Consider the following 16,222-nt stretch of genomic DNA (forward strand, 5'->3'; position numbering starts at 1 on the left):
TAAAGTTCAAAATGCAAACAAATTCATTTGCATTTTGACAGCATAAATTCAAAATAGTAACAGTAACATAATAAAGAAGCTGCATGGTTGGATGCAATAGATTCTTGTGGCAAATACACTATGGCAACACTCAATTCAATCTTCCTGATTAAATACTTACAAAGTGGGTGAAGAAACTCTCAGATGTCATCACAAACCAAAGGTGACTCTTAAATACGACTGGAAGTCTGTTTAAATTATCTCTAGTAAAAATGGGGTATGTTGACACTCTAAGATCATATTAATTTATGCAATAGAAACCCACTCTCAACTTCAAAAATTATGTCACTACATAATATCTGGCATACACTAGACATACAATAAATATTTCTTGAATGCATAAATAATATCACTTATCAATCAGACATAAGACGATATAGTACAAAAATGTATACATTTTTCCAATCAGAAATACCAGAATTAAGATTATAAAAACGTCAACTTCCATTAAATCTGCTCCTGTTGAGACAGTCCACTGATTTAATTTGAATCAGTTTTCTAGCCATAAATGAGAATAGCAACACTTTATCTGACACATTGTTTCTCAAACATGCCGAGCTCATTCCTGCCTTGGGATCTTGCCATTTGCTTCCCTTTGGCACAGCTATTAGCATGGCCATTCCCTCCTCTCGTTTAGGCCTCTTCTTAAATATTACCTCATCAGGGAGGCCTTCCCTAACTGACCACGCACCCACAGTAACACAACGTTTCACTCTCTAAATCTATCCCCTGCCTTTTTTCCCCCTTTTTATCATTTAATGCCATCTGCTATGATATAAATATTTTACATATTTTTTAATTGTCTGTCTCCTCCCACGAACAAGGCATGCTCAATAAGAGAGGGATTTAGTCTGTTCTGTCCACTGATATTTCCCCAGTATCTAAAATGGTGCAGGGAACACAGGAGGTAAGAATTGTTAGTTAGATGGATGAATGAATGATTGAGCTTAAATTTCTAATTATCATTATTTATCTTTCTGAAAAAGCAGTGTTCCAAAAAATGCTACTCTCGACTCTCATTTCTCTGAATTCCAGATATTTGGCTTTCCTATTTATAATTTAAACTATGAGAGTCACATACTTTATATTATCGGAACAAGTTGTGTCCACATTTTTTTTTTTTTGGCCATACCACGTGGCTTGTGGGATTTTAGCTCCCCGACCAGGGACTGAACCCGGGCCCTCACCCTCTGTCCACATTTTAACTGTGTGTTGTTTACAGAAAAGATTGTCATGGCCGGCCATATCAATTTAAACCTAATCAACTTACTGTATGTTAATAACTGCTGCTTACTAGGCCAATAATGAATTGTCAATACTCTCACATTGTCTCTATTGTATATTCTTTCACAAGAATCTTGCTATTCCATGTCAACATTTGAGGAATGAACGTGACATCACCAGCACCATTTCTGGAGCTTCTGAGAAAGTAGTTAATATGTTTGGCCCACCTCGGTTGCTAGAAAAATCAGGTGCTTAGGAATCACCTGAGCTCTCGTAAAATTACAGATTCTGATTCTGTTGTATGAGGGCTGAGATTCTGCATTTTTGACTACATTTCAGGTGACGTTGTTGCTAGTGGTTCCTGAACCACCTTGATCTCCAAGGAATTCTTATCTTAACATGATTAGACAAAAAAAATGTATTAATGAAACCATGAAATAAAATGACAAGTGAGTCTAAGATTACACACTGTTAAAAAAAGTTCACTGCAACAAATTCATTTAACAGATTAGAACTACTTAAGAAATTAATTCATTTATTCATCCATTCATTCAGATATTCACATGTGCAATATGTTAGTCACTTCACTTGGGAGAAAACAACCCACCCATTTGTTCAGCAACTCTTTTGCTCTATTCACTCTCACATGTTATCTCATTTCCAGGTTGGAAGAGACATTTGAAAGAGAGAGAAAAAAAAAAGATGAGCCAGAGTTGTTAGACATATTTTTCTCTCCAGCCAAACTGTAGATGGTGATTCAGAATTAGTTCCCATGTTATGGCTTGTATTTTCACCCAGAGACTATTCATATCTCTCCTCCTGCTGATGTAAACCAGAACATAACTTCACTTGGCCTCCTTACTAACTTACTTTCATTTGTTTTTCCCTCACCATCACAAAGGTTTTAGTTTCCCCCTGCATGTCCTAACCACAATTATCAGAGAAGTTGATGGAACTTGCTGTGCTTATCTTTATAAGTCCTTGTAGAAATGTCAGTAAATCTCTTTTGCTCTCTGCAGGTTGCATTTTTCAATCAAATTAATTAGCTTATTCATAGAGAAGAAAATCTTCTGTTTTCCCTACGCCAGTAGTCTTCCTGTACTTCCACAGAGGGAAGTTTTGTCTTTTTCTTCTCTCTCCCTCACTGTACTTCCACAGAGGGAAGTTTTGTCTTTTTCTTCTCTCTCCCTCACCTCCCACCACTCAAAGGGTAATTCTACAGGATAAAAACGAAACAAAACAAAAATCATTTTGCCTACTCTTCTGAAGGTTTCCAGCTCGAGCATGTCAACAGATACTGTCTTGTCTTAATTATTTTATTTTAATTATGCAATCAATGGCACTTAGTTCTTTCATTTCAATCTCATAAACATTGTTAAAGATTGGTAATTGACCAACAGCAGCATGTTTATGTCAAGGTAGTGTGTGGCTAGAGATATCTTAACAAAGTTCTTTATTATATTAGCCTTTGCTTCATTATCAATTCATGTCCACGAAGATATCAGAATTGAAGATGAAAGAAATTAATAAGGAAAGAATCAAATGAGAATAGAATAAAACGGAGGAAGAAAGGAAGAAGCATCTACATATTTATGTTTTTACTTACATTCCTTTGCAAGGAATATTTTTAAATGTTTCAATAATAAAATTATAACTTCAAACACAATTTTTATCACACTGCTCATGTTCCCTTGCCCCACAGAAAACATCCACAAACAAATCCTTTGGGGAAAAAATGAGCAAAGCAATTAGAACAGGCTGGAGGAAAAAAAAGAGCAAAAAATATATATGAGGCATAGTTATACAGTATGGTTAAAATAATTAACCCATGGCTAGTCACCTTATTTATAATGATGATAATTCTTTACATTTCATAATAATTTTGCATTCATAATCTACTTTTCATACCCTACCTTGGCCAGTATCATTTAGAGGTGTGCCAGGTTCTGTGGAACTGCCACTGTTCCAGATATCAGTAACTGAGGACCACAGAGGCAAAGTATGTCGCCCAGTTCACATAAATAGGTGTTTGAGAAAGGGAGACCTTATCCCTTAGGCAAATTAGAGTAGATTTAGCATAAGTTGGAAATCAGAGCATTTTGTTACCTCTGTATTTTTAAAATTTCCTGTTTTGTTTGATAATTGTTAATGGTTTGTGGGAAAAACAGCATTTCCTAGATACAACCTGTATAAAGGTAGCATCTGTATGTATGACGCAAGGATGCCTGTTTCCAGAGGAAAAATAAAATCTTGACTGTTAGAATGGCAAAAAAGAAAATAAATACAGCAGGAATGGTTTATAAATTAATGACTGGGCTAAGACAGTAGAATACACGCATGCATTATTACAACCACCTCCTGGCATAAGATACTAGCATCTCTTACCTGGGCTATGGCACTGATTATAACTGCCCTGTCTTCTTCTAGTGGTATTACCAATATTTTCTTTACCTGTTTTTCCCCTACTTAAAACCTTTTGATGGCTTTTTCTTATACTTAAGCTAGAACTCAAAGCCCTTGATTTTACCCTGACACTGCAATACATGACAAGACCCCTACGTATATTTCAACCCCATCTCATACTTCAGCTATCTAATCTTCCCTCCTGCAACTCTCCAGCCATGCTGGCCTTTTGGTTCCTCTATCAAGCCAGACCGTCCCTATTTTAGGGCTTTTGCATTGACTGTTCCCTCTGTCTGAAGTGTACTTCCTCCTGATCTGCAAATGGTGGCTCCTTCTTGTCATTCAAATTTCAAATTAAATGGCACCACCCCAGAAATAACATTCCTGGGTCACAAAGGCTAAATTAGCCCCTCAAACTCTATCACATTACCTTTCAATCTCTTCAAAAAATGTATTCCTATCTGATATTTTTCGTGTGTGTGTGTGTGTGTGTGTGGGTGTGTGTGTGTGTTTTAATTTTACTGGATGTCAGACTCTCTAGAGCTTCTGGAACCTTGCCTCTTGTGTTCATTACTGTATCCCCAATGCCTTGAAATGTAACTGATATTTTGAGGCAGTCCATTAATATTTATTAATATTTGTATATAGATAGATACAGATGTAGATAGTATTATATATATATACACACACTGTTACATATATAGTGTTATATATATATCACAATGACTATATATTGAATGTAATTTGATTACTGTTCATAGATATGTTGGTAGATAATACTTATAACTTACAAGTGTAAATATTCATAGATTTTAGTTATCAGTTTATCTGTACTCCCAGCCAATCTTTGTACTTCTGTGATATGACAACAACTTAAGAATTCTAGCTGTCTTTGGTTATATCTCATAGGTCTAGAGAAACCTTAATTATCATTCTTCTCACCCTAAGTCTATGCTTAGGCAGGGATAATGGCTTCTGACTGGGTCTATCCATACCCTATCTTTCTTTGTGGAAGCAAGCTGAAAGGTGTGGACTAATCCATTTTTTGTTTGTTAGCAATTTACTACGCCTTCCTACTCCTATGTAGTCATATGTTTGGAAACAATAGGTAATGCTCCAAATTGAAGCTATTCATCAACATGGCCATGACAGTAAAAGCTGAACAGGTAGCAATGTAGTAAACCATTAAATAAAACCTCAAATTGTATTTTTTAAATACGGACAACATCCTATTGTTATAATCAGCTTTCGATTCCTCTAAAACAATCTATCAAAAGCCAGGTCCTCCATAGTTTGCATAATGGCTTATCTCATTTAGAATTTTACACATGAAAACCCACAAAGTTAGTGAAAGTGGTATGTGAAACTTACTGTTATTTACAAACTCACAAGAAATTTCTGAATTTGCTTGGCTTAAATAATGCTTTGTGTATGTGTATCTCAACAAATTGTCCAGACAAGTCTATGTGCTACAAGCAGTTCCGTATTAGTGTCTCATTTTAAAAACTCTATTATGTTTTAGCAAAAGCTATGCCAGCTAAGAGGCTGCCCTTACCTTCTTGCTAATCATTCTAAAAGCTTAAATACAAACCGAAGTCCCCCAAACTTCCCTAAGGACAAACTATACTTTGGAGCCAATCTCAGCTCAGTGACACTGCCATTTCAGGTTCTGCATCCTCCAGCAGGATGGGGGTGAGGAAATTACACACATATGCGTGTGTACACGGTCATCTATGTATGTGTGTGTGTGCTGTCATCCATCACCTAATGGTAGATACCTCTTTAACAAGGGAATTTTTAAAAATTAACCTGTTTTTAAATGTTATAACAACATTAAAAACTTGGGATTTTAATTTTAGGCTGAATTCACCTTTTCTCAACTCAGTCTCAAGCTGCAATTAATTAACTGTTAGTATGAATAATTAATCCCATATTGTTAGTCCTATTGAAAAAAGAGAGAGAGGAACGATGGAGGTATTTAACCTCCAGAAGAGGATGGCAAAACAGAATGCACGAAGGAAAAGAGGGTGGTGCCACTATGGGAGAGGCAGTAAAAGAGGAGGTTGGATTTTAAAGACTTTCAAATTTTATCTGAGGTTGCTCTGTTTAAGTTGCACAAACGGGTGAAAACAAAAGTTGCAAGCTGAAGAATGTTGGCATATGACCACAAGTAGGAGGCTCTATATCTTATGATTTATAATGATAAATGGGTGGCATAAACTAGTTGAGCCTTGGGCACGGTGGGGGGGAGACTTAATAGTTATAATATGGCTATTATAATTCTCACATCTGGGGTTAGTTGCAATCGTCGAAATGATCACAGTTGGGGAAAAAGTCAACATGCACAGACTACCATCTCCAGGTTTAGAATACCAACATTCGTGAAAATTCTATCTTATATATGCTTTATTTATTCTTTCAAAATACACGAGCTTAAAAATGTGTTTTTCAAACTCCAGATGGTTTCGGGACCCAGTTTGGGGGAAAAAAAAAGATGCTCAGAGTCTGAAAGCTCGTGACGCAAAGTTGCTGAAGGAGTACCGGGATCCGAGGGGACGTCCCCACACCTCCAGAGGCAGCGATCAGGCAGCTGCTCCAGGGAGCTCAGCAGCCGTGTGGATGAAAGACTCTTGGTGCTCCAGGTAGGAGTCAGTGCTGTGCTTCTGAGGTGGGAGAGCCAACTTCAGGACACTGGTCCACAAGAGACCTCCCAGCTCCACGTAGTATCAAACGACAAAAATCTCCCAGAGATCTCCATCTCAACACCAACACACAGCTTCACTCAACGACCAGCAAGTTACAGTGCTGGACACCCTATGCCAAACAACTAGCAAGACAGGAAAACAACGCCACCCATTAGCAGAGAGGCTGCCTAAAATCATAATAAGGCCACAGACACCCCAAAACACACCAACAGACGTGCGCCTGCCCACCAGAAAGAGAAGATCCAACCTCATCGACCAGAACACAGGCACTACTCCCCTCCACCAGGAAGCCTACACAACCCACTGAACCAACTTTAGCCACTGGGGACAGACACCAAAAACAACGGGAACTATGAACCTGCAGCCTGCGAAAAGGAGACCCCAAACAAAGTAAGATAAGCAAAATGAGAAGACAGAAAAACACACAGCAGATGAAAGAGCAAGATAAAAACCCACCAGACCTAACAAATGAAGAGGAAATAGGCAGTCTACCTGAAAAAGAATTCAGAGGAACGATAGTAAAGGTGATGCAAAATCTTGGAAATAGAATAGACAAAATGCAAGAAACATTTAACAAGGACCTAGAAGAACTAAAGAGGAAACAAGCAATGATGAACAACACAATAAATGAAATTAAAAATACTCTAGAAGGGATCATTAGCAGAATAACTGAGGCAGAAGAACGGATAAGTGACCTGGAAGATAAAATACTGGAAATAACTACTGCAGAGCAGAATAAAGAAGAAAAATAACTGAGGACAGTCTCAGAGACATCTGGGACAACACTAAACACACCAACATTTGAATTATAGGGGTCCCAGAAGAAGAAGAGAAAAAGAAAGGGACTGAGAAAATATTTGAAGAGATTATAGTTGAAAACTTCCCTAATATGGGAAAGGAAACAGTTAATCAAGTCCACAAAGTACAGAGAGTCCCATACAGGATAAATTCAAGGAGAAACACGCCAAGACACATATTAATCAAACTGTCAAAAATTAAATACAAAGAAAACATATTAAAAGCAGCAATGGAAAAACAACAAATAATACACAAGGGAATCCCCATAAGGTTAGCAGCTGATCTTTCAGCAGAAACTCTTCAAGCCAGAAGGGAGTAGAAGGACATATTTAAAGTGATGAAGGAGAAAAACCTACAACCAAGATTGCTCTACCCAGTAAGGATCTCATTCAGATTTGATGGAGAAATTAAAAGCTTTACAGACAAGCAAAATCTGAGAGTTCAGCACCACCAAACCAGCTTTACAACAAATGCTAAAGGAAATTCTCTAGGCAAGAAACACAAGGGAAAGAAAGGACCTACAATAACAAACCCAAAACAATTAAGAAATGGGAATAGGAACATACATATCGATAATTACCTTAAATGTAAATGGATTAAATGCTCCCAACAAAAGACACAGACTGGCTGAATGGATACAAAAACAAGACCCATATATATGCTGTCTACAAGAGACCGACTTCAGACCTAGGGACACATAAAGACTGAAAGTGAGGGGATGGAAAAACATATTCCATGCAAATATAAACCAAAAGAAAGCTGGAGTAGCACTTCTCATATCAGACAAAATAGACTTTAAATAAAGACTATTACAAGAGACAAAGAAGGACACTACATAATGATCAAGGGATCAATCCAAGAAGTAGATATAACAACTGTAAATATTTTAGCACCCAACACAGGAGCACCTCAATACATAAGGCAAATACTAACAGCCATAAAAGGGGAAATCGGGGATTCCCTGGTGGCACAGTAGTTGAGAGTCCGCCTGCCGACGCAGGGGTCACGGGTTCGTGCCCCGGTCCGGGTGGATCCCACATGCTGTGGAGCAGCTGGGCTCGTGAGCCATGGTCACTGAGCCTGCGCATCCGGAGACTGGGCTCTGCAACGGGAGAGGCCACAGCAGTGAGTGGCCAGTGTACCACAATAAATAAATAAATAAATAAATAAATAAATAAATTTTTAAAAAGGGTAAATCGACAGCAACACATTCATAGTAGGGGACTTTAACACCCCACTTTCACCAATGGACAGATCATCCAAAATGAAAATAAATAAGGAAACACAAGCTTTAAATGATACATTAAACAAGATGGACTTAATTGATATTTATAGGACATTCCATCCAAAAACAACAGAATACACATTTTTCTCCAGTGCTCATGGAACATTCTCCAGGATAGATCATATCTTGGGTCACAAATCAAGCCTTGGTAAATTTAAGAAAATTGCAATTGTATCAAGTATCTTTTCCGACCACAATGCTATGAGACTAGATATCAATTACAGGAAAATATCTGTAAAAAAAATACAAACACATGGAGGCTAAACAATACACTACTTAATAACGAAGTGATCACTGAAGAAATCAAAGAGGAAATCAAAAAATACCTAGAAACAAATGACAATGGAGACACGATGACCCAAAACCTATGGGATGCAGCAAAAGCAGTTCTAAGAAGGAAGTTTATAACAATACAATCATACCTTAAGAAAGAGGAAACATCTCGAATAAACAACCTAACCTTGCACCTAAAGCAATTAGAGAAAGAAGAACAAAAACCCCCAAAGTTAGCAGAAGGAAAGAAATCATAAAGATCAGATCAGAAATAAATGAAAAAGAAGTGAAGGAAATGATAACAAAGATCAGTAAAACTAAAGGCTGGTTCTTTGAGAAGATAAACAAAATTGATAAACCATTAGCCAGACTCATTAAGAAAAAAAGGGAGAAGACTCAAATCAATAGAATTAGAAATGAAAAAGGAGAAGTAACAACTGACACTACAGAAATACAAAAAGATCATGAGAGATTACTACAAGCAACTCTATGCCAATAAAATGGACAACCTGGAAGAAATGGACAAATTCTTAGAAATGCACAACCTGCCAAGACTGAATCAGGAAAAAATAGAAAATATGAATAGACCAATCACAAGCACTGAAATTGAAACTGTGATGAAAAATCTTCCAACAAACAAAAGCCCAGGACCAGATAGCTTAGAGAAGAGCTAACACCTATCCTTCTGAGGGAGGAACACTCCCAAACTCATTCTATGAGGCCACCATCGCCCTGATACCAAAACCAGACAATGATGTCACAAAGAAAGAAAACTACAGGCCAATATCACTGATGAACATAGATGCAAAAATCCTCAAAAAAATACTAGCAAACAGAATCCAACAGCACATTAAAAGGATCATACACCATGATCAAGTAGGGTTTATTCCAGGAATGCAAGGATTCTTCAATATATGCAAATCAATCAACGTGATACACCATATTAACAAATTGAAGGAGAAAAACCATATGATCATCTCAATAGATGGAGAGAAAGCTTTCAACAAAATTCAACATACATTTATGATAAAAACCCTGCAGAAAGCAGGCATACAGAGAACTTTCCTCAACATAATAAAGGCCATATATGACAAACCTACAGTCAACATCGCCCTAAATGGTGAAAAAGTGAAACCATTTCCACTAAGATCAGGAACAAGACAAGGTTGCCCACTCTCACCACTCATATTCAACATAGTTTTGGAAGTTGTAGCCACAGCAATCAGAGAAGAAAAGAAAATAAAAGGAATCCAAATAGAAAAAGGAGAAGTAAAGCTGTCACTGTTTGCAAATGGCATGACACTATACATAGAGAATCCTAAAGATGCTACCAGAAAACTACTAGAGCTAATCAATGAATTTGGTAAGGTAGCAGGATACAAAATTAACACAGAGAAATCTCTGGCATTCCTATACATTAATGATAAAAAATCTGAAAGTGAAATTAAGAAAACACTCCCATTTACCATTGCAACGAAAAGAATAAAATATCTAGGAATAAACCTACCTAAGGAGACAAAAGACCTGTATGCAGAAAATTATAAGACACTGATGAAAGAAATTAAAGATGATACAAACAGATGGAGAGATATACCATGTTCTTGGATTGGAAGAATCAACATTGTGAAAATGACTCTACTACCCAAAGCAACCTACACATTCAATGCAATCCCTATCAAACTACCAATGGCATTTTTCATAGAAATAGAACAAAAATCTTCACAATGTGTATGGAAGCACAAAAGACCCCGAATAGCCAAAGCAATCTTGAGAAAGAAAAACGGAACTAGAGGAATCAGGCTCCCTGACTTCAGACTATACTACAAAGCTACAGTAATCAAGACACTATGGTACTGGCACAAAAACAGAAATATAGATGAATGGAACAGGATAGAAAGCCCAGAGATAAACCCACGCACATATGTTCACCTTATCTTTGATAAAGGAGGCAGGAATGTACAGTGGAGAAAGGACAGCCTCTTCAATAAGCGGTCCTGGGAAAACTGGACAGGTACATGTAAAAGTATGAGATTAGAACACTCCCTAACACCATACACAAAAATAAGCTCAAAATGGATTAAAGACCTAAATGTAAGGCCAGAAACTATCAAACTCTTAGAGGAAAACATAGGCAGAACACTATGACATAAATCACAGCAAGATCCTTTTGGACCCACCTCCTAGAGAAATGGAAATAAAAACAAAAATAAACAAATGGGACCTAATGAAACTTAAAAGCTTTTGCACAGCAAAGGAAACTGTAAACAAGAACAAAAGAAAACCTTCAGAATGGGAGAAAACATTTGCAAATGAAGCAACTGACAAAGGATTAATCTCCAAAATTTACAAGCAGCTCACGCAGCTCAATAACAAAAAAACAAACAACCGAATCAAAAAATGGGCAGAAGACCTAAATAGACATTGCTCCAACGAAGATATACAGATTGCCAACAAACAAATGAAAGAATGCTCAACATCATTAATCATTAGAGAAATGCAAATCAAAACTACAGTGAGATATCTCACACCGGTCAGAATGGCCATCATCAAAAAATCTAGAAACAATAAATGCTGGAGAGGTTGTGGAGAAAAGGGAACACTCTTTTTTTTTTTTTTTTTGGTACACGGGCCTCTCACTGTTGTGGCCTCTCCCGTTGCGGAGCATAGGCTCCGGACTCACAGGCTCAGTGGCCATGGCTCACGGGCCCAGCCGCTCTGCGGCATGTGGGATCTTCCCAGACCGGGGCACGAACCTGTGTCCCCCGCATCGGCAGGCGGACTCTTAACAACTGCGCCACCAGGGAAGCCCGAAAAGGGAACACTCTTGCACTGCTGGTGGGAATGTGAATTGGTACAGTCACTATGGAGAACAGTATGGAGGTTCCTTAAAAAACTACAAATAGAACTACCATATGACCCAGCAATCCCACTACTGTGCATATACCCTGAGCAAACCATAATTCAAAAAGAGTCATGTACCAAAATGTTCACTGCAGCTCTATTTACAATAGCCAGGAGATGGAAGCAACCTAAGTGTCCATCATCGGATGAATGGATAAAGAAGATGTGGCACATATATACAATGGAATATTACTCAGCCATAAAAAGAAACGAAATTGAGTTATTTGTAGTGAGGTGGATGGACCTAGAATTTGTCATAGAGTGAAGTAAGTCAGAAAGATAAAGACAAATACCGTATGCTAACACATATATATATGGAATCTAAGAAAAAAAATGTCATCAAGAACCTAGGGGTAAGACGGGAAAATAAAGACACAGACCTACTAGAGAATGGACTTGAGGATATAGGGAGGGGGAAGGGTACGCTGTGACAAAGTGAGAGAGTGGCATGGACATATATACACTACCAAACGTAAAATAGATAGCTAGTGGGAAGGAGACACATAGCACAGGGAGATCAGCTCGGTGCTTTGTGACCACCTAGAGGGGTGGGATAGGGAGGGTGGGAGGGAGGGAGACACAAGAAGGAAGAGTTGTGGGAACATATGTATATGTATAACTGATTCACTTTGTTACAAAGCAGAAACTAACACACCATTGTAAAGCAATTATACTCCAATAAAGATCTAGAAAAGAAGAAAAAATGTGTTTTTCCCCTGCCTATTGTCACACTATAATTTAGTACTGGAATAACAATCCTCCCAGCATATCTAACGAGTTTCTTTGGTCCTATTTTAAAGGTTTTAATCCTCATAAATAATAGCTAAGTAAACTTATGGCGCTTGGACAATTTCTTTAGCTTAATGTATTCAAATCCACAGTTGGCACTTCATTTCTTTTCATTTAAAAATAAATCTATCTTGTCTCAATAGGCTCTACATGAATACACACACCTAACAGTATAAATCAAAGCAAAACATTCAAAATGATGAGGTCTACTTGTTACCTTTATAAGAAATATGCCATTTTCAGAATGTCTCAAAAATTCTTTTTTGATTAAGTCAATATATATTTTTAAGATAATTCACAATCATGCAAGTACTTGAAGAAGGATTTCCAATTAGAGGAGAAACTTTTTTCAAGAGGATTTCCATAAACATATGAAAAACTAATATTTTAAGAGCTTTTCCTTCAGAAGAGAAGTTTCTTGTCAACTGTACCTAATATGTGATTTTATGTGCATGATTTCCTGTGTAAACTTCACGTCTTCTAAATTCACATTTTAATTTTTGGAGAAAACTTAGAAAATATTAACTATGACAACAACTTTAGGAACTTTAAAGTATAGTTCTGTAGATAGTGGTTCTTCTCTCCAATATCTCCACTTCGATTACAAAAGTGAAAACCAAAATATAACAGACACGAAAATCTAACCAAAATGCCCCCTGAAGAAGAGCTGCATACTTTAGGAAAGAACTGAGAATCCTAACTTAAACAAGAAACTGCATCAAAATAATAGTAAGATTCTAAAACTTGCTACTATGAGAAATTAAAAACAGACTTACTTGCTTTGTTTTTCCATGCTAGCTACCCTGAGGCATTCCCATCTTGAATTTAGGAGATTCATTTGTTCTTGAACTTCAGTTTCTTCATCTTCTGATAATTTACCTGTCCCAATCAGCTGACTTCCCAATTGGAGAACATTGCCAACTCGTCCCTGATGGGATGTCAAATCCATCATGTACCCCTGACAAAGAAAGAAGCTGATAAGAGTTGACACTGTAGGGAAAACATTATGGTTTTGAATCTTTTTTTTCTTTTTTTTTTTGCAATTTTAAATTTGTAGCACATTTAAACTTTATTCCCAGTAAAAGTATTTTAATTTTTAAGAAAACTTAATACTGTTTTTAATAAGAATTAAGGAAAATTACTAGCTTAGGTCACCTTCTGCAGAAGCAGACCCTGAGATCAGGACTTATGTGCTAGTGATTTATTAAGGAGGAGATCTCAGGGGAGATCTACAGGGAAGCCAAAGAAGCAGGAAACAGGACTGGGGAGGGGAGGAAGCCAAGTAAGTGTGTCACCTCAGGAAAAGTCTCCCACTGAGGGTAGTTCAGCCTGATACCCCACAGGTACCCTGGAGTGTAAGTTCTATCTCAGCATTGACCTTGACCCAAGAGAAGGGAGTTGGCCTTTCATATTCCTATCTGAGTCTTTGGCAGAATCTAATCTCAGCATCTTCAAGTGTTATTCTCCAAAGGACAACTTCCAAAGCTGGCTACTGGAATGCCAAACACATGAAAGTTTATCTTGTTTCCTAAATAAACACTAAATTATCAAAATACAAGGATCTTATAGAGTAAATGAGGAAAACAGAGAGACATCATAAGTCATATGCCTTGTTTCATTAATGTTTTTTTTTTAATTTTTTTTTAATATTTATTTATTTATTTGGCTGCACCAAGTCTTAGCTGTGGCTCGCAGGATCTTTTTCAGTTGCGGCATGCAGGATCTTTAGTTGCAGCATGTGATCTCTTAGTTGTGGCATGCGATCTCTCAGTTGCAGCATGTGGGATCTAGTTCCCTGACTAGGGATTGAACCCGGGAGTCTTAGTCACTGGACCACCAGGGAAATCCCCATTAATCAATGTTTTGCTTTACCTCATGAGTATGAAATTGTTCTTTCACTTCTTCTACATCATTAGAAATCTCTCCTTGTGCTTGCAATGTGTCCTCAGCTGAAAGAAGCCATGAGAGTACTTCTTCTAAAGCTGTCTGGTAACTGTCCAGGTTTACTTCAGTCTCCATCAATGAACTGCCCAATGACTTGTCTTCAGGAGCTTCCAAACGCTGAACAATAAAACAAATTGGGTGTTATACAATTAGTATCTTGGCAGACTGTTCCAGCACATTAAATGATAAATCGAATGAAATATTTAGAATGCTAGAAATGTCCACTTGCATTATCAGAGACACGAACAGCAGAAACATACAATAACGAGCCTGCATTTTAACATCCTCACAAATATACACACAAATTCTCAAATGGCAGTTGGAATCCACTTCGAATTAATATTTTATTAAAGCTCTTCTAGATTACTATAAAGAGTGAATTAGTACATCATCTCTTCATGTTGTATTTTAAATGCCATGGATTTTCATCCATAGGTAAATTTTTTTAGTTCATATTTTCAATCCTTTACATATACATTATTGGTATTATATTTACATAACTTTTGCAATAACATTAAAGGAAACATCTCTTCCCAAGATCCCCTAATAAAATATTTCTGAAAGTTCACAGACAAGTTACCAGTATGAAAATAAGTGGGGGAAAGGTAAAATTTAAAAAGAAATAACCTCATTCACACATCTGAAATTTCTGACAGTATAACGACTTCTGTGAGTTAAGCCTTTATTTCCAGAAGGTCATAGTTTAAATAACAAGACATTATCTTAGGCAAAGCAAAATATGAAGTAGTTGCTACCAGATTTATTTAGCAGGATGTTAACTGAGATTCCCAACAGTTGTCTTGTAATTTCTCCTTGGATCCTAAAGCTGAGAACAATGGTGACAAAGTGTTCATAATTCTAAAGAGAAGATCCAGGCTACCTATGAAGGAATTGCTAAAAAGGGACCACAAAACTGTCCCACCACCCTTAATCCACAGCCTAGCTCAAAGGTGTGTAAGAGGAAACAAGGAGACTGGAGAAATCTGGTGAGAAAGGATTCCCCTGGAGTGCGATGCACGTCCATACCTTCCACCACCTCAAGCCAAGTAATGGAGACCTCAAGAGAATCACCTGTAGAGGTGACGGTAGCTTCTAGGATGGAATATTGACCTCTAAACCTGGCTGTGTATTTGCAGAGATTCAGGAGCTATGGGACCAGTGCTACCAAGTGATGGGAGAGAGCTCTTGGGATAAGCTATGTGCCTGCTGCTTTAACCTGAAGGCAATTATCAACAGCAAAAATTTGAACAAATAAGAAAATCTGCATAAATTTTTCTTTAGGCCAACTGCACTCATGGCAGGTTGCTGGGCTTTAGAAATCCTGAGAAGGCCCACACTCAAGAGGGTTTCCTGCTGAGGTAAGGAACACAGGCAAAAAGTTGAAGTAGTCAGAGCAAAAATATTGGAGAAATATTTGGAGAGAAAACTTCTGAACACCCTATAAAGAGAGCAAGCAAGCACTGGGCCCTAACAAACAGGATTTTGCAAAGGAAACAAACAGCATTGTAGAACAACCAGAAGCTACTTGGGGTGGGGGTGGGGGGCAGGGTTCATGACCTTGCCTAGAGAAAAATTCATCCTTTTGATGGTTCTTCCCTGCCATGCCTGCCTTGAATTTCCAGTCCCCAGCAATTCTGGGCCTTATCCCACTGAGCTGCTAGCACCAACTTAACTGTGCTCTTCTGATAAATGCTCCAATTTTGAAACTTTAATATGATAAATTTCTCTATTAAGTCCTTTAGGATGGAAAAGCATAGTGGCAGTCTTTGGTGTAATATTTTCATCAAATGATACACTCTTAATCTATTTCTAGAGAACTGGCAGAAATAGTGTCACCCTGTTAAGTCAAAATCACCCAACT

General features: G+C 37.5%; 1 protein-coding gene across 2 annotated transcripts in view; it reads right to left on the reverse strand.

Moving 5' to 3' along the window:
- DMD (dystrophin) overlaps positions 1–16,222 on the reverse strand; it is a 2,064,872-nt gene that overhangs the window by 1,472,392 nt on the left and 576,258 nt on the right. For both annotated transcript variants that reach the window (XM_082609524.1, XM_082609523.1), the window contains exons 10-11: positions 14,290–14,478; positions 13,194–13,375 (exon numbers count right to left, since the gene is read on the reverse strand). In XM_082609524.1, the coding sequence (XP_082465650.1) occupies positions 13,194–13,375; positions 14,290–14,478 (371 nt within the window). The remainder of the gene's footprint in view (positions 1–13,193; positions 13,376–14,289; positions 14,479–16,222) is intronic.

This window comes from Mesoplodon mirus, assembly GCF_964341445.2.
Source record: "Mesoplodon mirus genome assembly, chromosome: X".
NCBI lineage: Eukaryota > Metazoa > Chordata > Mammalia > Artiodactyla > Ziphiidae > Mesoplodon > Mesoplodon mirus.